The 23232-nt window shown below is 46.9% G+C and overlaps 1 protein-coding gene across 2 annotated transcripts in view; it reads right to left on the bottom strand.

The window, feature by feature from the left end:
- Window positions 1-308: 308 nt before the first annotated feature.
- The window catches only part of NCKAP1L (NCK associated protein 1 like), a 58303-nt gene continuing 35379 nt past the window's right edge, over window positions 309-23232 (bottom strand). For both annotated transcript variants that reach the window (XM_053226338.1, XM_027036360.2), the window contains 15 exons: window positions 22160-22292; window positions 21772-21891; window positions 19550-19695; window positions 19135-19266; window positions 17449-17667; window positions 15411-15541; window positions 12613-12710; window positions 12372-12465; window positions 12133-12215; window positions 11753-11833; window positions 8690-8783; window positions 7653-7769; window positions 7168-7277; window positions 5596-5685; window positions 309-1743 (listed from right to left, as the gene is read on the bottom strand). In XM_053226338.1, coding sequence (XP_053082313.1) covers window positions 1612-1743; window positions 5596-5685; window positions 7168-7277; window positions 7653-7769; window positions 8690-8783; window positions 11753-11833; window positions 12133-12215; window positions 12372-12465; window positions 12613-12710; window positions 15411-15541; window positions 17449-17667; window positions 19135-19266; window positions 19550-19695; window positions 21772-21891; window positions 22160-22292 — 1780 coding nt within the window. In that variant the 3' untranslated portion in view covers window positions 309-1611. The remainder of the gene's footprint in view (window positions 1744-5595; window positions 5686-7167; window positions 7278-7652; window positions 7770-8689; window positions 8784-11752; window positions 11834-12132; window positions 12216-12371; window positions 12466-12612; window positions 12711-15410; window positions 15542-17448; window positions 17668-19134; window positions 19267-19549; window positions 19696-21771; window positions 21892-22159; window positions 22293-23232) is intronic.

Here is a 23232-nt window from a genome sequence, read left to right as displayed (position 1 = left end):
AGTAAGATCCTAACAGAGTAGGATCTAGGAGTAGTTGTTCAGATACGTCTGAGACTCCTCTTCCTGGTCAACTTTGCCCTCAGTCTCAATAGGCCTGACCCTGAATCACTCCTTTACAACATAATGTCCCTTCCACAGCAAGGAAGGACAACCAGCTGATGCCTGAAGCTGGATCCTCTGTTGCTTCTATCCTGAAGAGCAGACAACTGTTGCTAAGAAAAACTTGTGTATCAATTATGAATGCGAAGTTTAAGAACTATTGACTAAGTGTGGGTACTGAGAAGTAAAGATCAGACGTGCATACAAAATCCCAAAACAGCTATCAAATAGCTTTAATGAACCTCAGATGGTTTTGTTGAAACCCAACAAGTGCTTCCTCTTTATCACGGAAATATGGACATGACCCTAATTAATCAACTAATTATATTCGCCCATTTCCACCACTCTCAACCTGTGACCTACTGTCTGTTGCCCCAGTCCTCCTTGGCCGTGGTGCACAGAAGTGATGGATGGGGCCACTGTTTTCCTGCCACGGAGTTAACTGAATCTAGTTTAGTGCTATCTTGAACGCCCCAGGCTTTGTGACACTTGAAATTCTAATTAGTGCAGAAAAGGGCTAAGTTGAAACAGGTTGGACTCCCTCAAGTATACCCACTCTCAGGGCCCTATAATCTAATGAGGTCTATGAAATTTAAGATCTAGCAGAGAAATCCCTGCCTACAGCAACAGCTGTACCCAGGATGACGACAAGGGGATTTGGGTTAAATTAGGGGCTCCAGATAGCAGGGAGAGTATCCCCAAACGATCTGGGAGGGAGACCCACATGACTCGGATCCCACTCGTTGTGGTGTGACTTAGAATTAGCTAGATTGACCCATGGCTCTGGGTTGTGGCATGTCAAAGAAAAAGCAGGAGGGGTTATGGCTACACAGATGGGAGAACTTAGTCCCTACAAGGTGTGGTAGAGCAGGTGAGGGCAGCTGGGGCCAGAGAGAATCTCTCAAGGGCACTCCCTCTTGTAGGCAGTAGAGATGGAGGAGAGGAAGAGACCCGTGACTCCTGAAAGAGCCCCCACAGAGGAAAAAGGAAGTTCCTTTGCTATTAACTACTTTGCAGTAGGAGCAGGCTGAATGTTTGCCGAACACATTTGGAAGAGGAAGAGAGGAGATAATCGTCCTAATGAATGTGCAGGAGACAATAGCAGCTCCAGTGGGAGAATTATAAGCTCATTATGGTTTAATATGATGATTGATCATCTCTGCCCGCCAGCATTATCCTAGAATAGTGATGAAGGTCGAGAGACCCATGCCAGTCAGAGCTCAAGCACCAGCCACCACAAGCTAGAAAACATGATTTATATGTTACTATGTTAAAATGTACACACGTGGCCCCAGTTCCCTAATTTTTCCCGTCACCTGTCCTCCGTCTCCCGCCCCCGCCCCCGCCCCCACCCCCACCCCCTACCGTCTGCCCCATTTCTCTTTGATTTCTCAGCCGTGGATGGTGTTGGTTTTGTTCCTCCATATGTCTGTTCATCAGCTCTGGCTCCTGACCCCATCCCTTGAGAAAATGGCTACAGCTTCCTGGGTTTAGGTAGGTCCAAATGGCCCTTCAGTGGGTACTAGTTGGCACTCGGTTCAGGTGGAAGGTCCGGGATACCTCCCGATAGGCATTTCGAAGCAGGACGTAAGGGAAACAGGACTCCAGCATGTCCAGGGTCAGGAAGGAGGACTCCTCTACCACCTGGAAGGGAAACAGGTCAAGAGATGAGAACCTCGGGGAGGGTATAGCTCTGTGACACCCTGTTCCTTCGTTCAGTTTCCTGGGCCCTCTGAGGCTCTTAGAGTTACAAGTGAACAAGTATCCAAATCACACCCCCCTCCTTCTTCCCCTCACTTGGTTTAGCTTTAGGAAAGCAACGTGGCCTCTTCAGCTTCCCTATAATGGCCCCTGTGTCCCTTCTCAGGGTTACAGGAAAAGGTCAGAAGCAGAAGGCAGGAAAGAGTCACTTCTCCGGTGGCAGAAAAACTCCCATTTTCCCCATTCTGGATGCCAAATCATTTGCGGGGGGGCAGCACAGAAGCAGGTAAGGTTGGATAAAAGCACCAATGACAGAGCTTTACAGAGAAGGCAACAACCACCACTGCAGGCCAAGAAAGAAGGGCCTGGAATCCACATGGGTCCTCTTGTGCTGGGTCTCAGTCTCCTCCCACCCTCAGTACAGTGCTTGGGGAGCAGTAAGGATGCTGCATAAAGGAGCAGGCATGATTAATTAGTTTAATTAGAAGCCTGTGTGCTATGGTGATCCCAGCAGCCCCCACAGCCAAGCAGAAAGATAGATCAAGAGGAGACTGAGGGTAGAGGGGGTGGGGGAAGGGGGGCATATTAGCGAAGAGCCCACGGCCTAGCATTGGGCTGGAGGCTCCCCATCCCGGAAGAAGAAACAGGGTGTATCTCCTTCAGTGCTCTCCTCATCCATGAAGTTGTGGGACTAAAAAACACACTCTGGAGAGAAGTGTCCTGTATCCTCTGGCAATTTACACAGATGGGCCCTCCCCAATATGTCTGGTGTTTTTGATTCCTCAAAATTCATTCTGGAAAGAGAATCTACTATATCAACTCTAATGTGTTTACTTCTCTGAAGTCCTTTCAAGTTTTAAATTTTATAAGATTCTGCTATTCTCAAATATGTGCACATACAAACGCACACAAACAGCCTCAGAGGAACAGACACGGCAGGCTGGAGGAAAGGAAATCTGCCAGAAAAACAGTAGCTCCGATCTTAGGTTGGATAACAGAAGGAATTTCTTGCTAGGCAAGACTTTCTAACCGTAAGCCAGGAGAGAGATAGGTTCTCTTTTCTAGGATAGGACCCTCAGGTCCAGGGAAATGAGTGATGGCTTCACGAAGAATCCACTGGCCCAAGACTTCCTATTCTTTGCTCCATTAAGCACAGAGGATAACACGGCTCCTAACTGGAGGAAATTCATGGCAGTAGAAACAGCCCTAGAGTGAAAGCCAAGACACTTGGGTTCTCATGTCCATATATTTTGGGGGAGACCTTGCATGTGTCATCCTTCCCACCCTCTCCTCAGTTTCCTCACCCATAAAGTGTAAGGACTGGACCAATTGCCAGGATCTGGTCTCATTCTGACATCTAGAATTCTATGATTCTCTGAGAGCCATCTCTTCCCCGGCTAAACCCATGCCAGGAACAGGCTGGCAGTAACAGGGGTGGGCACTGCCCAGGCTTGACAGCCAAGACAGAAAGACCCCCAGGGAGAGAAGTGCCTGGCCAGGAGTTGGGGCTACATGAGTAGCCTCTTAACTCAGAATACAGTTCCTTCCCCTGTATTTCCGTGGGGAAACATTTGCATTTAAATTGCTTTGCAGCAGCTCCTCCCTAGGTCTCTCCCTCTAACAAAAAGGGCCTAGCTCTGTCCCAGCTACTCGGCTGCCTCACTGTGAGGCCACAAGGGGCAGACACCCTGCCACAATGAGGGGGAGGTGGGGGGGTGGGGGGAGTTGGGGACGAGCAGGGGACCAGCAAAGCAGAAGGAGGCAGGGCTGAGTGGCCATACAGAATCGCCTCCAACCTTACAGAGGTGACAGCTGCCCAAGTAAATGACGAAGCAAATGAAGAATCATCCAGAAACTAAAATGAGCGGCAGAGAAAGAGAACTAACATTCGTTGAGCATGTATTATGTACTAAGCACTTTCACATATATTTTCTTATGAATCCTGACACTCTATGGCAAGGACTACGGCCCACTTTTCTGGATAAAGAATCAGAGTCTCAGAAAGGTTAATTAACTTGCCCAAGGTCATGCTGCTCCAAAGACTGTGCTCTACCTAGCACACTACTGGCCTTTGCCCTCATCTGCCTCCTCTGCCCTTTCACCCCTCACCACACACCCCTCCCTCCCCCCACACCCTCATTCCATTCTCTTCTCATCTCCATCAAGATCCTCAGCCCAGTCTAGGCCTTTTTCTAGCTGAGACACAGATCCCACTCCATGCCTGTGTATTTACAGCAGACTCAAAGGGAGTCCCAGGCATGCCTGCCTCTAACATCTGTGGGCCTTGCCAAGAGTACAGCATACTATGTGATTAAATAAATCAAACTATTATGTTCTGTTGTTCAACCTTCACAATCTACCTTTATAATTTCGTGGAAGGTCAGGTTTGAATTAAGAATTCTTAGACTCAAAAAAAATTTTTTTTAATTAATAAATAAAAATAAAGGGGCGCCTGGGTGGCTCAGACAGTTAAGCATCCGACTTCAGCTCAGGTCATGATTTCACGGTTCATGGGTTCAAGCCCCCTGTGGGGCTCTGTGCTGACAGCTCAGAGCCCAGAACTTGCTTCTGATTCTGTGTCTCCCTCTCTTTCTGCCCTTCCCCTACTCACACTCTGTGTCTCTCTGTCTCTCTGTCTCTGTCTCTGTCTCTCTCCCTGAGCACTAGAGGTAATCTTCCAACAGCACAGCCCGCCTCAATAGGATGCACTTGGGGAAGAAACTTTGCACAAGCCCTACAAGTAGGCTGGAGCCGCTTAGCAGAGAATTCTGGGGTCCCAGAAATCTTTAGTGTGGACTTCAAGGCGGAGCACAGGCTCCAGATCGGCCTGTCCTCTCCCCCTACGCCAGAAGAGGGCCTCTGAAACACAGGGGTCAGTCCCGGAGTCTCTCCTGACCATATCTAAATGCAGTACTAACCTGGAGAATCAGACATTTAGAGCAAAAGAGTGAGTAAGCGTGTTGAAGAGGAAAACAGGGTCATGAGGAAAAGATTTTTTTAAGTTAACTGAGTCAGAGTTCCCAGAAGTTTCTGCCAAAGTAGCAAAAAGCCCACAGCTTGGGAAGAAAGAGATAGCAGGAGGCGCCTGATTCATGACCCACCGCGCTCTCGGTCTTAATAGCTTTTCAGGGGAAAATTCTTTCCTCCTCTGAGCCCCCAGTTCCCCACCCCCAGTTCAGCTCTGTATTATTCCGCACCCTTCCCATAGTACTTCTTAAGGACAAGACATACAGTGGTAGGAAGTGGTCAAGTAAAATCAAACATGAATTGGACAGGCAGTTATGGATGAGGGACACAGCTGCCCCATCAGATCAGACTTGAGAACGCTGCAGGAAAAAGGACCCAGTCAGCCAGGGACAAGGTAGGCCCTGTCCTGCAGAGAAGTCATTGAAGACTCTACCTTGGGATTACAGGACAAGTCTGGAAGGTTAACCAGAATGTGAGTCCTAACGGTCAGGCCGAATTCAGTTCTGGGTTCAGGACTTTTTTTTTTTTTTAATGTTTTTATTTATTTTTGAGAGAGAGAGAATGTATGGGGGGGGGGGGTGGGCAGAGACAGAGAGGGAGACACAGAATCTAAAGCAGGCTCCAGGCTCTGAGCTGTCAGCACAGAGCCCCACATGGGGCTGGAACCCATGGGCTGTGAGATCATGACCTGAGCCCAAGTCAGACGCTCAACCGACTGAGCCACCCACGCGCCCGAGTTCATGCTTTTGAGTCACAACAAGGCAAGGACACAAAACCCTCTGGCCTTTGCTCTTTCTGTTCCCAGACCAACTTAAACCAAATACATACCAAGCGCATGAGCAGAGAAATGGATTCCCGATTTCTGGTTTTAAGCTTGTCAGTCTCCTGGCCCAGCTGCAGGAGGCTGACAGAAGCCACCTGTAGGGGAAGAATTTATAAGAAAGCAGATTTTTATGGAGGTCAGAGTGGGACAGCCTCAGGCTACAGGAAGTTAAGCAAAGATCAAGGAGGAGAGTTAAGAAGTGCTGCGATGTTCCTGGAGACTCTGGGTGGAAAAGTAGCAAATCCCCTAGGCTCCAGAGATGCGCTTTGCCTGTAAACCAGGCAGGGCAGACAACAGGAGGTTGCCAGGGGTGCTGGGGGAGAGGCTGCAAGGGGCGAGGACAAAAGCTAGAACAAAGACAGGTAATACTGTATGCTGGAGATTAATCCCTTTTCCTAGGCAGCCTTCAGACAGCACTGTCACCAAGTTGTTTACAGCTGACTCCCCACCAGACTAGAGACAGAGCTGGGCCTCTGATTCAGAGGCAGTGTTCTTCACATTCCCCTCCTGTCAACTCCCAAATGGCTGTCCTCTCCATTCACCTCCAGGCCCCCAACAGATCAAAGAGGGAGGAAGAAACATGATTAACTGCATCCCAGGCCCAGGTTGCCCTCATTCAGTAAAGAAACAGGGCAAACGGAAAAGGGGAGAGGGGGTCCCTTCTCACCCCATCTTAGAGATCTGGTACGAACATTCTTTATATCTAAGATGCTCAGATCCCATTCTGATTGGCTGGCTGGCCCAGTTTAAATGGAGACCCTCTAACTAAGCTTCCAGGAAAATGGTATGATTCCGGAGAGAATATGATTTACCGTGTGTCCTCCTAAAAGGAGACAAATGAGGCCCTAATTCTTAAGTCAGGCCCATGCTTTGCAGAGGAATAAGTTCCCCATTGTTGAGAATGCTGAAGTCAGGCAGTGGGTAATGGACCATGTATCAGAAGCGTATGGATTGAATTCCACCGTGGAGGACTTAGAATGGAAAACCCCAGGGTTTTCAACAATGGAAAGAGACTACTTATTCTGTGTTTTTCCAGAGGCAAAACTTAAGATAAATGGTGATTGTTACAGGGAGTCAAACCTTGGCTAAAAATATTTTTTGAAACAATTTTTCTCGAATAAATGGGATGTAACCTACAGTACAATCGGCTGCCTGATTATAAGCCCCAGTCCTAGAAATCAAGCCCAGTGGTTCTCAAAGCGAGATCCCAGGATGAACAGCATCAACTTGGGATCTTGGAAACGCACATTTTCTAGCCCCACCTCAAATCTACTGACTCAGAAATTCTCCAGGTGATTCTGATTTACACTAAGGTTTGAGAATGTGAAAAAAGGTTCCGTTGTTGTTTGTGAGGATTAGAGTTGGAAAGGGCTTCCTTATGGGTTCTAAAACTTGGTGTCTCCAATTTGACTGTGCATCAGATGTCCCAGAGACCTTATTAAAAACAGAGGACTTGGGGGTGCCTGGGCGGCTCAGTCAGTTAAGTGTCCAACTCAACTCTTGATCACAGCTCAGCTCTTGATCTCAAAGCCCTGTGTTGGGCTTGAGGTGGGCTATGCCTTGGGCTCTGTACTCACCACCAGAAACTCCTTGAGGTGAGTTTCGATGTTCTTGTTGTAGAGTGTGAAGAGGGCAGCAGATACCTGGATGATGGCTTTGGTCAAGCAGTGAATATTGTTGTTGTAACCTAGGTTATGATTGACAGAGGGGGAGAGACACAAAAAGAAATAAAGTGAGCCACCCCAGGCTGACCCCAGCTGGTACTTTCTCACTGTTTCAGGCTAGGCCACCCCCGTTTGACACCAAAAGGACCAGGAGGCATTTGGGGGATGATATTCCTAGAAACATCAGAAGATAGTTAGCTATTAGGATAAGGGTATTCCTAAGAAATCTCACTGGAATTGAATTTTACGGAGACTTCATTCTCAAGTGTTCTTTGAAACAGAACTTTACACCTGAGTCAGAATTCTGTACATTCTCCAGACAAATGTCTCCGTCTCCTCTCCCTACCCCGGGAGACTATCCTAATAGCACTGGTCCCTCCCACCTACTCCTTACTTACCATCCTTCTCAATACTATAGAAAGAAGAAGGGTCAGCGGCGAGGAGTGGGAGGGAAACAGCAAGAAAGATCAAGAGCAGGCAGGCCACCTTATATTCTTCCTCAGGGGATGAAGTATCTGGTAAGACGGAAAAAAAAAAAAAAAAGAGGGAAAGTACGATCAGCAAACAGGAGTTATCTTCTATAGAGGTCCTAGTTCCCAGGATTACTGGGAAGATCCTGTAAGAAAATTATCTAGGAAAACGCTTTCTAAAGCACTGCAGGCAAGTCATTCTTGCTGAAGGGGAACAGGACTGGCCTCCACTTCTCATGAGGGGCCTGATCCTGGAGGCCTCCTCTGGTGACCAAAGCGGAGCTCTTGGGGAAGGGCTCTGCGGACATGCAGTCAGAGGACACTGTCAGCTGCCTGATGGGGTGGGGAGGCAGGAAGGAGAGGGAAGGGTCTTACCAAACTAAGAGAGAAGGGCCAGTCCAGCAATTTTGAAAGGGCTTAATACCAGCCCCTTGGTTTCATCCCATTCTGAGTGTGGGTAAGAAAGAGGAAATGTGTACCGGGAAATGTAAAAGACAACGGGAGACGAGAGGAAGAAGTGAATAGCATCAGGGTGATTCTATGGGAGGGGAGAGCACCAGATCACTCTGAGGCACATAGATGCTGTACCACAGCATGAAATCACATGTAACTCAGCATGAAATCACATGTAACTGTGGCTTGCTCTCTCATTGTCTCATTTGCATTAATCTTACCTCCCCAACTAGAGCACAAGTTCCTTTGAGTATTTGCTGAGCATCAAAGGGGCTCTCGCTTAATATTTTTTAGCAGATTGACAGGTCAACTGGTTGGAACGTGGCTAGGAATCTAAATTGCCTATGTAAATGTTTTCTGGGGGTTAGGGACTACACTTTAAGTCTTTCTTTAGCTCCCAGCTTATATCCTCTGAATTCACAATCCCAAGGGAAGATTTCTTTTGACATTGACATTTTCCCACCTAAAAATAATGGTCCAAGCCCTCCCTTGCCCACTTTCCCCAGTCTTACCAGCTTTCAGATTGGCAATGGCAGCCACCAGGGCTGGGTCAATGTCACAGCCCACTCCTGCAGCAGAGGCCAGCTCAAAGATACTCAGGGTCACCTAGTAGAGAAGAAAACAACATTCTGGACAGGGTTCCCAGAGGGAAGTGTTTGACAGAAGCTACAGGTAGTCAGGATTCCCAGATCACAGATGTTAACCCTTCGGTGAATTATCATCTTTTCTAGGTATTCTTTTCATAGCTCTCCATAACCTACAGAGAAAAGGCACAAATGCTTTTGTTTGGCATTCAGATACTCCACAGTATGAATTTCCTCTCTCACTCTTAATTCCCCAAGAGCTTCCTACAGTCAATGCAACCAGAGTCATCAATTCACTGCCTCCAAACTACAACTCGCTTCCTTACTGTCATACTTGGGTTCCCTCTTCATCTACAGCGTCTTTTCCTGACCTCTACTTCTATCTAAGTGACACCCACCCCTTGAGGCTTAACTCAAATCTCATATTATGTGTGAAGCCCTCGCTGAAACACTTCAGGCCCAATTCATCTCTTCCTTCCTAAAGTGGTACCACGGACTTAGCATGGATCACACATGGTACTATCAGTTACCTTTTCAGATAGGAGGTGGCACATATGGCTTATCTCAGCACCTAGAAAATAATCCTTTACAACCTCATGGCATCTGAGGGGAGAAAAAGGCCTTGGAGTGAGAAGATCTGGGTTCAAATCCCAGGACCACCACTTTCTACATGTGTGACCTTGGCTAAAAGTTACTTAACCTCTTTGAGCCTCAGTTTCCTCATCTGTAAAACTGGGAGAACAATACCTCACAGAGTTGTTGTGGAGATTAAATTAGGTCACATGTATAAAGCATCTACCCTACACACTCAGAGTCACTAATAAACATTAGTCACCAATCAACATTATTCCTTTCCTCCTCTTCCTTTTATCTCAAAGCCAGGAACATTGCACTTCTGTTCCTCCTCTTTAGTTTTTAACACAATGCTAAGCACATAGAAGGTATTCAATTAATATTGATTGATTGATGGAATTTAAGAAACAAAACAGATGAACATATGGGAAGGGAGACGGAGAGAAGAGAGAGAAACAAACCATAAGAGTCTCTTAACAATAAAGAACAAACTATGGATTGATGGAGGGAGGTGGGTGGGTGATGGGCTAGATGGGTGACAGGCATTAAGGAAGGCACTTGCTGTGATGAGCACTGGGTGTTGTATGTAAGTAATGAACCACTAAATTCTACTCCTGAAGTCAATATTGAACGTATGTTAGCTAACCAAATTTAAATTACAAAAATACATTTATTGATCGATACTTGAATCTCTAGTACTTAAAATCAAGTTCCCAGGATATGGCCCCAAAGCCCCACTCCCATGCCGAGTATTTAGACCTCATTTGAGGTTAACCAAATTACTTGAAAATGTTTGGAGAGAACAAGGACAATTGTTTCAAGAGTAGACAACTGGGTGGGGTAACTTTAGCAAAGCACCCTACAGATACACCTATCAACACACACTTCACCTATGGTACTTGTCATGGAAGGCTCACCTTTGCCACGTTCTGCTCTGCCCTTTAATTAAATTCCCTATAGTTCATGGGTCTGGGGAGATCAGGGACCGGGTCCATGACCTGTGATTTTTCTGGAAGAAGAAAGGGATGATCGAAGGAGTCTTATTTTCTCTTTCCCTAATCTTCGCACTCCTCTGAGACAGCAACAGAATCTCTGATGGACAGGCCACCTCTCCTCCCCCCACACTCCGGCTCCAACCTACTTATTTTCACAAGCAGGCAGGGCCTAAAATCAGTGCTGCCCAGGAGATACAGGTAGACAAGCTTCTGACAGGCTATAGCATTCATCCCCGACATCAGCAGCTTCCAGAAACCCAAGTTCATTGTAAAAGAACAGTCAGAAGGGGCAGCCAGCCCAGTGAAACATCAAACCCACATGGTCCCCAGGACTGCTTCAGCCTGAGGTTCAGGGGGAGAGAGGGGAAATTTCACAATTCCTTTGATCTCAAGGCAAGGAAGTTTTTCTTAATATCCAACTTTGATTCTTCCTGCTGACCAGTTCCCTCTTAATCACAGAGCTCTCTCCATGAAGAAGTGGCCTGCCCTATGTGTCTGAAGGCCCTTGTTCCCAGCCTTTGGCTGTATATCCTACATAACACACCTGTTTGTTTCAGGTGATCCAAAAGACAAGAAGATGTTGCAAAGATGGGGGGCGGGGGGCGGGCAGAGAAGTGGATGTTCTACTCAGGGTGCCTGCAGAAGCCCCTCCTCCTCTCTCCATCTCTGTAGTAGATGCAGGCCTGAGCCAGGTGACACAGACATAGAGGAATCAAAAAGTTTCAGAACCAGGAGGAAGGAAAGGCCAGAAAAGGGAAACTGGGCTCAGGTGGAGAGGGTGGGGATGGAAGCAATAAATCATTTTACAAAAAGTACCTGAGCTCCTGACTGAAGAGGGAACTTGTTTGCACACAGTTCAGTATCTAACTGGCACACTTTAGCTAGAAAAAGCCGCCAATGCTACCCTAGATCTTACCTTTCTCCAGTAACGTTTCCCCAACCCTCTCACAGGTATGCCAGGCTCCCAGTTCTGTCCATCCCCCTCATGTCTCTCCAGCTCTGCCCTGTCTCTCCAAGAATATCGTCTGACCATTACTCCTCTCTCTACAAAATCTCTCCCAGCTCCTTCCTATTCAAATGCCGGCTCCTTGGGGCGCCTGGGTGGCTCAGTCGGCTAAGTGTCCAACTTCAGCTCAGGTCATGATCTCGCAGTTTGTGAGTTTGGGCCCCACCTCGGGCTCTGTGCTGACAGCTCAGAACCTGGAGCCTGCTTCAGATTCTGTGTCTCCTTCTCTCTCTGTTCCTCCCCTGCTCTCTCTCTCTCTCTCTCTCTCAAAAATAAATAAAGATTTTTTTAAAAATTCAAATGCTGACTCCTCCCCTACAGTATTCTTCAGAGCCCTCCCTCCCTCACGAGGTCCTGGGTACGTCCTTTCTACAACAACAATCTCCTAAGTGGATTGCACTTCGAGCTGTCCCATACCTTGATGTCTGTGTCTGGGGTCACAAACTCCTTCAGGCACTCTATGGGACCCATGAGAAATGGGCAGTGGGAGGAGAACACCTGGAGGAGACAGAAGATAAATGAGTTCACAGGGCAGTGCCAGTACCTGCAAAGATAGACAGAACAAACATAACAAGGGCCCCAGCTTGGATAAGGGACCCACCAGCCTCCCACGCGGCCCTCGCATCATGCTTCTAGGTGTCCTCTGCTCATCTGTCCCCAGAGATCTTCCGGGACCTCTACCAAATTACGTTCCCCCTCTCTCCTCAATGCTCACCACACGTCTCCGCAATTTCTCATACAAACCCTACCCTCAGGGGCATCTGTGATTCTGGGGCAGCCCTTTGCCCTCAGCTCACCTCCCGAAGTCCCTCCTGGGCCATGGCCCTAAAACTGAGGATAACTCCAATGATAGTCATGCGTTTCAGCACATTATCAGCCCCTGCGGAGAAGGAAGAACGTGAGAAAAGTAAAACTCAGGAGACTAGTGCGGGTTTTGCTTCTGCACACCCAGCCTAGCCCCGCCCCACTCCCCCAAAACCCCTGTCATCCGTAATGCCATGGCCACAGTTCCTTGTCCCATCAGGGAGGTGCTCACCTGTCAGCTGGGGCAGCAGAGAAGCCATCAAGTCTGCCTTGCTAAAGTTGGATCTGATCTGAACAAGTACATCCATGTTTTCCACCACCAGCTTCTGCAGCCAGGACACAGAGACATGAAGCAGGAGAAGACAAGACCATGGTACATCCCCCCACCCACCCCCCACCCCCCCGACCAGTCTCCTACTCCTGCCCCTTTTCCCTGAGGCTGCGCCTTTTCCCAGGCCTTGTTTCCACAGTACCTTCAGCTCCATAATCTGAGAGGTCACGTGCCACATCAGGTTCTCACTCAGGAACTTCATGCCGTAGGGGCCCAACAGTTCAGCCAAGGCCCGCATCTCTGAAACAGAGTTACAGAGGTCCCGGGTGGGACTCAGAGGGCACTGGAGTGTTTACACCACAGACAGACGGTAAATCTGAACATTTACAATATTTTTCCTCAAGGAAAGGAAGTGGGAAGTTGGGGAGCAGAAGTGGCCTGCAATCCTACATTTAGGTGACAGACCTGGCCATCCTGTGGGACCATTTACCCCCTCCCCACTGGTACTCACGCAAACACTTACCACAAATGATATTTACTTTACATTCTTACAGGAAGTGATCCTTTCCCAAGTCCCTCTCTGTGGTACCTGGGTTTTGCTCTTGCAAGACTAGCTGTACTAACTCGTTAGATGTAAGACCTTAAACAAGTCACTGACCCTTCTGAGCCTCCATTTACCTCTCTGTAAAATGAAGAAATTAATATCTGCCCCGAATACTTCACGGAGTTGATATGAGAGTCAATAAGAGCCCATGCTAAAAATCTTAGAAGCCCACAAAGATATATATGATTAAAGGATTATTGATGTGATCATTATTAACAGCCCTCTGAGGTATACAGTACATCCTTCTGGTTTAACAGACATGGTCAAGCGCTTGTTCAAGGTCACTTAACCAAGTCAAGGGCTGGTACCTGAAACCTAGCACAATGTCTTATTGCCCCTTTCTGTAGATACCACAACTAGTTTCTTATCTAAGCTCTGGTGTCTTCTGTGCTCCTCCCTCTGCTTCCCTTATTTAATGCCTCACTGTCCAAATTTTCCTCTCCTGGACCTACCTTTTCTTTTTCATAACCAACACACATTCCCAGAATCCCAGTTGTTTTTTCCTCTAAGTCCTTCCTCCCTCTAGTCTGCCCCGGATGCCTTATCTGTCCCTACTCATCCCACTTTCGGCTCTTTGTGGATTAAACGACACCCTACTGGGGAAATCCCCTGTTGGAAACATTAGTGACAAATCCAAATAGGAAGGAGCTCCAGCGATGGTCTTTGGCCATGCATCATCCCAGCAGAGAAAATCGTACAAAACCAAAAGTAGCAACAACAAGAGACCGGTAGCAGAAAAGTGAGTTTAACATTGTTAATAGGAGTTCAGAGGGGAAAGAAATCAAGGCTCACGCTCAAGCTGTTGAAGGCAGGACCAGTTGATCTCTGCTTCCACCAAGAACAGAGGAAGTGGAACTTGGTCAGAGCCCCGTCTAGAGTAAATACTACACACTTCTGGCCTCTCCAATTTATAGTAGAAAAAACTGAGCTGAGAATTAGAAAAAGATGTGCCACCTGGTCAACTTGATAATGCCAAAATGGCTGATAGAGAGAAAGAGGGGCTGAACTGCCTCCTCTGGAGAGAGAAAACACACTGATCATCCAGTTCAGATCTGCTGAATCTCCTTACTCTAGTCTTCTCAACTCCAGGCTAGTAACCCTAGGCCATCCTTCTCTTTCCATCTATCTATTTTTACAGTAGCATTGCCCCATCACCATGGTAACTTGGGGAAATTGGGGTGGGGGTGGTAGAAGGGGGAATCAGCCTTACCTCCTGCTGCTCATCAGTTGTCAGCAAGACCTAAAGCTGATTTTAGATGCTGCCTACAGTTTGTGGGTGGAGTTGATGAAAGGGGACATCTGAAGCCTCCAGCGCGCAAAGAGTAGGGTCAGCTTACTAATGGAATCAGAATGAGGGTACGAAGGAGACAGCACTGGACAACAGAACTGTGTGCTCTTCTATAACATGCCCCCCCAAACAAGGAAGGGGAAGAATGGAGAAGGCGGGGTCACGAAAGCATCCCCCACCTGTACCAGACACCATGCAGGAGCCAGGATTTATATGGAGGTGAAAGGAGGGAGGAAACGGTAGGATAGTTCATCAATCAGTCAGTAAAACAAATCCATTAAAAAGGATCTGTATGGCTTCCAGCCCTCTTTTAAAAAGAGAAGGACACCCCAACTCATTCACTCCACAATCCTTACCCACCGGCCTTAAGACACAAAAGTCCTTCTAGACACTGGGAAGCAGCACCGCATGTGATTAAGCACCCAGGTTCTAGAATTTGACTGCCTTGAGTTGAAATCCCAGTTCAGACATTTATGAATGTGTGACCTTAGGTAAGCTCCTTAACCTCCCTGTGTCTCAGTGTCCTCATCTGTAAAACGGGGGTAATGGGAGTTCCTACCTCAAAGCCATTGTGAGGATTAAAGGGATTAATAGGTGTGAACATTTAGAACTTAGCCCACAGTGAATGTCATCTATTATTTTATCATCATTATACATCAGCAATCCAAGCTCTGGCTCAGGCCCTAAAATTTATCCCTCAGAAAGAAGATGCCATGACATCAGACTACTATTTAATAACTCCAAATATCAGAATTCCCTCCTTACATTTATTTATTTATCTTTTACCCTTCGTTATATGTCTAACTCTTTATTCTGTGCGGAAATGGAAAATAACTATTTACCACCCTTCGAAAAATAAACCCTTTCAGTAACTTGAGTGGCCTTACCTAGCTCCCAACTCCCCTCATTCTCCCTCTCCACCTGCAACCCCCAGGCCACTCCTCAATTCTGGCTCTCACTTAGGATCTCTTTATTGTCCCCAACGTGTAATCCCGCAGAGATGTTGAGGAGCCTACAGAATGAGCCTCTGGGAAGGTCTGGAGGCCGAGATGCTGAACTGAGGGGAAAGGCTCAGCTCCTTGCCAAGGAGACCAGGCCCCGGGCTCACCAGAGATGTCAGAGAACTCCTCTGCGCTGAAGTTCTGCTCCCCCTCTCTGGGAAGGCTGATGAAGGCCTGCATGGCGGGGGAGAGGATGATGGTGCCGCCGCTCGCCTGTCTAAGCAGACTTTCTAGATACCTAAGGGTTGGCCAAGAAAGCACACGAGATTAGTATTCGATCGTTTCTCCCTGCCATTGCTCCCCACTACTACCACTGGGCTTGGGAAGAGAAACTCTGCCAAAGGCTGGGGTGGGGAGAAGAAACTCAAAGAAGACAGCAAAACACTCTAATTAACACCCCAAGCCATTGGCTCAACAACAACTGGCAGTGTTGTAATTCTGCTTCTCCTCCAGTCCGCAGGGTATTTCACCAGGGTATTTCATGGGGCTGTCAGATGTAACAGTATGCACTCCCCTCTCTCAGCCCCTGCTCTTTTCCAACTGTTCTCTCCCCTCACCCTAGGCCTCTCTCTGTCAGGTAAGACAAGCCCAAACTGACAAGATAAAAGTTCCTACTAACTGGGCTCCTCTGAAATATACTTAGCCTCAACCTCTCCAATGAGAATGTTGGAATGTTGGACTGAGGGGGGGCGCCCGGTGGCTCAGTTCGTTAAGCGTCCGACTTCGGCTCAGGTCATGATCTCACAGTTTGTGGGTTCGAGCCCCAAGTCGGGATCTGTGCTGACAGCTCAGAGCCTGGACCCTGCTTCAGATTGTGTCTCCCTCTCTCTCTGCTCCATTGTATCTCCCTCTCTCTCTGTTCCTCTCTTGCTCACGCTGTGTCTCTGTCTCTCAATAATAAATAAACATTAAAAAAAAAAATAAAAGAATGTTGGACTAACCTGGAACCTGCTTCAGATTCTGTGTCTCCCTTTCTCTCTGCCCCTCCCCTGCTCATGCTGTGTCTCTGTCTCTCAATAATAAATAAATGTTAAAAAAAAATTTTAAATAAAAGAATGTTGGACTGAGGACATAGGATTCTAGAAGCCGAGTCCCAAGTCAAACCTCCTGGACTGACAGAAGCCTTGTGAGCACTGGTCATCCAGCCTCCAAATATCCCCTCCCAACCTCCAGGCAAAGGAGGGTGTGGCCAGCCCCTGCCACTCACCCAGGAACTAGCTCTGGGTCTAGGTCTTACAGAAGTCCCCTGGGTGGGGGGCAAACCCAGCCATCAAAGGTGAGAGGTTTTTTTCTTTTAGTTTGAATTTGTTGTCAAAATTTTGAAACTGGGAGACTTTCCATTAAAAGTAAGGCGCTTAGTGGGGGTAGTGATCAGGTGGAGGCAAGGGGCGGGTGCCCCCTTCAGAGAAGCATGCCCTCTTTAACAATTCAAAGTCTTCACCTAACCCACAACACCCATTTTCCTTTCCTGACACGCCCCTGGTGGCATTCTTACTTGCAAAACTGGTCTCGTCTTTCCCCCTGCTCAGGGGGCTCTTTGCAGCCTGGCTCCTGCTGAGCTGATATTGGATTAAGAGCGCCACCCAGTGGCTTGGGGAGGTAGGAATCTGGCTCCTTTCCATCCTTAAACTCTCAAAGGAAACATTGCTAATCCCTACCTCCTCTGGTTTTGGAGAGGCAGCTCCCTTCCTATTAAAAACAAACTGCTAGACTCGACATGGTCGTATCTGGGATGAAGTGATTGTATCCTGGAGATACTGTGTTAGACAGAATAGTCTTCAGGTAGAGAAGCTGGGCAAAGAGAAATAAGAGAACTTCAGAAAGAGGAAGAGAGAACATTTGGAATTAAAACAGTAAGAATCCAGAAAAGGAAGATTAAGAACTGGAGAATAAGAGGGGAAAGGTCAAATTGCTACAGGGTAGATGAATGGGTGTTACATGGAAGGTCAGAAATAGATGGTACATGGAAAGAAGGACATCTGGGTTTGCCCCCCGCTTATTGCTCTAGTCCTCTAGCAGAAACAAGCCTCTATTTGGGGGTCTATGACCCTCAGAGCTAAAATGCCTGGACCCAAGGTGTGACCGTGTAAAGGCAAAAGTGGTAACAAAGGAGTAAGGCAATGGAAGAAGCTAAGCAACACTGACCAATTTGTGTAGAGAGTGGTGATCGTCTGTTCCCCACACGAGTCCAGTGGCTGTGTCTGCTGCAGGAGGGCATTGCGGATGACTCTAGAAACATCTGCACCCACAAACTGGGCCAGCGACTGTATGAAACCGACATATGCCTTGACTCCTGCCAACAGTTCAGAAGGCCTCGCGATCTCCTGGGTCGTGGCATTGTAGCCAGCCAGCCACACAATGGCTCTGGGTGACAAAAATCATAATCACAATCATAATATTAAACACAGTAGCAGCACATTCATACTGTGTTCCAGGTGCTGTGCTATGATTTAACTACACACATTACCTCTTTTAAATCTCATAGAAACCCAAAAAGGTAGGTACATTTGTTAGTGCTCTGCTCAAACCCTGTCAAGGCTCCCCATCTCACTCAGAGTCAAAGTCAAAGTCCTTACAATGACATAGAAACACCTACACAGTCTGCCAACTCCTCCAACCTAGTCTCTAACCTGACATCTGACCCATCAGTCCCTGGCTCATTCTGGTCCAGCCATCCTGGCCTCCCCCGTGTCCCTGAACATTCTAGGCAGGTTCCCATCTCAGAGCCTTTGCCCTGGCTATTTCCTCTACCTAGAACGCTCTTTCCTCAGATAGTCACACACTTGGCTTCTTCAGGAGTTTACCCAAATGTCACTTTCTCAAGCACGCCTTCCCTGGCAACTCAAGCGAATAGATTACAAATTCCAAAACAAAACATAGAAGACTGGAGTATTATTTAAGACAAAAAACAAAAACAAAAAAAAACAAAACCTCTTCCCCTCATTCCCCTAATTACTGACTATAGCACTCAACTCCAATATAAGGAATATTCCTCCTACTTCAGGTGGCAATGGAAAGACAGGCAAAGTGAAGGAAGGGAATCTATTTTATTGAAGCCTGTATGTGTCAGGAACTTCGTACACATTATTACCTTTAATTCTATACCAATTCTCAATTACAGGTAATTCTCATTATAAGGTAAATATCATTATCCTTATTTGCAGGGTAGGAAACAAGGCTCAAACAAGTCAGATTCCCCACTCCAGTGTCTTAACTAATGGCCAGGATGTCAACACAGGTCTCCTGACTGCGAAATCCCCGCTCACTCTACTAAACCACTAAACCAGTGGTGATCAGTTCCGGTTGTTTACCAAACCACCTGTAGAATGTTGGGACCTTTTTTGTTAATTGCATTTTAATAAAGATACTTGAGACCTATGCCAGATTAACTCCATCAGAGTGACCACCAAAATGAATCTAACAGAACCCAACTTTAAGAACTACCATACTATGCAGGGGCACTGGGGTGGCTCAATCAGTTAAGCATCCAACTCAATTTTGGCTCAGGTCATGATCCCAGGGTCATGGGATACAGCCCCATGTCAGGCTCCACACTGAGCATGGAGGCTGTTTGGGATTCTCTCTCTCTCTCACTCTCTCTCTCTCTCTCTCCCTCTTCCTCTCCCTCTCTCCCTCTTCCCCACTTGTGCTCCCTCTCTATATATGAAATAAATTTTTAAAAAATTTTTAATAAAAGATTCTCTCTGCTCCTTCCCCGCTCACGCACACACTCACGTGTGTGCTCTCTCTCTCTCTCTCTCTCAAAAAAAAAAAAAAAAAAAAAAGGACTACCATACCATGCAAACATAGAAGACAAGGAAAGAGTGATACCTGTTGAGCCTGGCCTCCAGATGGCTGCTGAGATACTCAGAAGGGAAGATCGTGTGTTCAAACACAGAGAAGCTGTGCACATGATTCATTGTCAGCGCCAATTCTGTCAAGTTTAGGTGTAGTTTGTCCATGCTGGGAAATTGAGAAAGTAAAATGAGCTTTAATTACAGGGCTGGCACTACCTGCTAGTACCCAGGAAGGATTTGACAGGCCCATGACCCTCAGACCCTTTCAACTTCTAGGACATTGATGCCGCCTTCAAAGGCAAAGTAGGAAATTCACACGGAAGTGCTTTTCCATATCTGCCATTTGCCACCACCACTCGCACGTTCTTCTGCCGAATCACCTTCCCTCTTCCCTGCTCTCCCTTCTTGGAGGCAGTGGCCACCTGGCCCTCAAGGGCCCAGGTCCTCACTTGGTGACAATGCTGCGGTTCTTCCGGTGACTCTCAGCTCCTGGCTTGTCTCTCTCAGGTTCTCCTTTTCTGGGAGTCTGCCTCTGCTTCATGATTTTCTTATTCTTGGCTTTGCTGATGGTAGTGGCACAGTGCTTAGGTAGAAGCTTTAGGGACAAACACAAGTGAATAGTGAGATCCATTCCTAAAACTGACAAGGAGCCCATCTCGCAGACCCTCCACTATTGTCTGTTCTTTTATTTGTCTGCCTTTCTCTCTCTTTCCTTCCAGCATCTCCTCCTTGAATGGGGGCCAATTTGAAATGCACTCATTTCTTTTAGGTATCACTAAATATCTCTCCATGGGTAGGGCTCAAAGTCTAGAAACGGTAGTGTATTTTATGGATCAGATCATCAAGTCCCCACTCACATCCTGAGAGAAACTCTTTACTGATGGAAAAATTCAAGTAAAAGGAATAGGACCTAAGAGCTCCACGCAATTGCACTTTCTAGGATCTTCCAACCTGGGAAGAAAGTTATTTTTTGCTTGGATGCAACAACCATCTCACTTTACATCCCTTCACATTCTGTCCCATGGATACAGATGCCCGTGCTATGTAGCTGTCCAAAGATTCAGAGCTCACAATATGGCCAGCACTCTCTTTCCACTTCTTTTTTTATTATTATTAATCAATTCTGTATCACTTCTCTTCACTGAGACAGCCCAGTCAGCTGCACAGAAAATATAAGATAGAATTATATATTCAGGTTTCTCCTTCAAGATAATCATCTTAGAATTCTCTCCACTTAATCCAATGCTGCGGAGCCTGTGCAGAGCACGTCTGGAAACTCCTCATTCAGAATTCCTCTTAGAGTAGCGTAAGCACCATGAGAAAACCGGTTTTGGTACTTCACAGTCATGCTAAGAGATGTGACCCTAAAGATGTGTCAGCCCTGATATTATGCCAAAACGTCTGCGGTAGATTCTGAAAGTAATTCCAAAATAACGTAACTCTGCTCATTATGGCAACATCACTAATTATTTATTCCAAATGATAACTTTAGAAGGGGCAATACTCATCTGGGCACAAAAGTCCTGGTGTGCGTGAAAACAATTACTCACATCACGCTTGAGTCACCCCTGATACAACACTGAGCAAATCTCTTTCACGTCCCTTGCATGTAGTAGGGACTCAAAATAAGTGAAGAATATGCCCGCAATTCTACTTGGTTGCCTAGCTTCTGGGCATTCATCACTTAAATTTCTTTCTGGCATGTGTTTGTACTCCTCTTTCCCTTAAACCAGGACATTCCCCAAGGGCAGGGATTGTGTAACTTCCTTCTGGGACCCCGTCCCAAAAACCCAGCACAGAGCTTAGGGCTCAGTAAGTACCAAATAATATAGCAGCTGACATCTATTGAGAGCGGTGTACTAAATCTTTAACATACTCTATTTCATTGCATCTCTATGATACCTCTGTGAAGAAACTATTTTTATCCGCATTTTACATATGAGACAATGGGAAGGTTACGTAAGTAATAATATTAACCATCCATATGTATACACAACACACACACACACACACACACACACACACACACACACAACCTGGACCCTCTTCTACCAAAGTTGCTACAAAGCGTGACTCAAACCCAGGAAGGGTGGGTAGTCCAGGAAACCTAAAAGACTCCAGGGCAACAAGTTCCTCATTTTCTAATTTTCTGAAATTTAGGTTGAGCTAATCATGACCAGGTGCTGTGAGTCAGTCAAGGTGGGGCGTGGGGGTGGGGGAAACAAGCAGACAAGGACAAGAAAGCAGCCCTGAGGATAAACACAGAGGAGGTGCCTGAAAATGTTCACATGGCCACGGATTAGGGTGCGGCTGGACAGAAAGGTGAGACAAGACAGGTGATATAGGGGCCACAGTCCTAATTATGCATACACAGGGCAGAGAGGGGAGGGGGAATAAACAAGGGAGCTAACTCCTCTCTCAGAACGTTTCAAATGAGAGCACAGATTTTGCTGGTATGCAGCTGTTCAAATAAGAGTATTTTTGGACACCTCTATCTCGTCCTAAGGGAGTAAAGACTGAAGGAACTACACTAAGAAAAGAAACCTGCCATAAACTCAAGTACACAAAAGCCCTAGCTCTACTTGGGAGAAAGGGTTAGAGAACTTGGCATTTGACAGGAAGACAAGGTAGACAGAGGGAAACTGAAATAGAGAGAGAAGACTGAGCCTACCTGCTCGCTCAGGTTTCGTTGCTCAGCACAGAGCTCCAGGACGCAGTTGCTGGTCTGCTTGGCCAACTCTTCAAGGAAGGAGTTGCAGTGATGAAGGCCATGGTTCTTCAGGTGGGGGTACTTTGGAAAAGAGGAACCAAGGAAGAAATTGTCAACACCAAGACAGTCACTTCTTCCTCATAATCTGCTCTGAGCCACCACTCAGAAGAAGAAACAGACCCAGAGAGAGGACACGTTCTACATCAAGCTGAGACACTTAGGGTCACGTGTCACATACCTATGTTTGTACCCTTCTTATGACCAAAACCAACCTTTGGAATTGTGTTTTGTGGAATATGGATGAGATGTGATTAGAGAGATGACAGGGCTTAGAGGTCAGGGTACCCACCTCCTCCGGGCACATCTCATGAGTGCAGTGGACAAAATGAGCACAAATCAGAGGGAAAGCAATGGCATAACGCAACATGGTAGGTTCCTCCAGGGTCACGGCAAACATCTTCTCAAAGGTGCGGAGATGGAAGCTGCAGACAAAGGGGAAGCAGACTTAGAACCAGGGTTTAGGAGCCTGCTGGTCCCTTTGAGGTGGAGAGAATATTCATTCTTTCAACAAATATCTACTGATCTTCACCCCTCCCTCCCTCACTTCCCTCCTCTCTCTCTACCTCTCTCTCTCTCTCTCTCTCTCTCTCTCTCTGTCTCTCTCTCTCTATCATTCTCTCTAAGTAAGCTCTATGCCCAACATGGGGCTTGAACTAATGAACCAAAGATTGAGAGTCACATGCTCTACAGACTGAGCCAGCCAGGTGCCCCCACAACTCCCTACTCTTAAGGTAGACAGGAAACCAAGAAACTTAACCCTTTTCGATTTTCATACTGGACCCCATGGTGGTTTAGTGCTAATCTTCTTCCCTGCCCTTGTCCAAAATTTGCTATTCTTCCCTCAGAGCCTCTGCATGATTTAAATTTTTTTTAATGTTTATTTTTGAGAGAGACAGAGACAGAATGCGAGTGGGTTAGGGGCAGACAGAGGGAGACACGGAATCCAAAGCAGGCTTCGAGCTGTCAGCACAGAGCCTGACGCGGGGCTCGAACTCACGAGCTGTGAGATCATGACCTGAGCTGAAGTCAGACGCTCAACCGACTGAGCCACCCAGGCGCCCTAGAGCTTCTGCATGATTTGGGCTATTCCCCCTAATTTAGAAGTCCTACAGTAATATTAATTCACATCCCTCCCAAAATTCGACCACTGAGGCTCCAGAAAACTTTCTTAGGTTAATTCCATGATACTAATCTTTCCTCAACCCTATATCCTCTCAATATCATGCACTCTTTTTACACTTTCTTACATTTGCAATTATTATGTTGATGTCCTTTTCACATGTACATGGGTGTTGTATCTCCCCACCTATACTGAATGCAGAGAACAGAGCCAACATATTGTGTTGTTTGTTTGATCTGCCA

This window comes from Acinonyx jubatus, chromosome B4 (assembly GCF_027475565.1).
Source record: "Acinonyx jubatus isolate Ajub_Pintada_27869175 chromosome B4, VMU_Ajub_asm_v1.0, whole genome shotgun sequence".
Classification (NCBI taxonomy): Eukaryota; Metazoa; Chordata; class Mammalia; order Carnivora; family Felidae; genus Acinonyx; species Acinonyx jubatus.
Note: the sequence above shows the minus strand (reverse complement) of the source record. Positions and strands in the feature narration are given on the sequence as shown.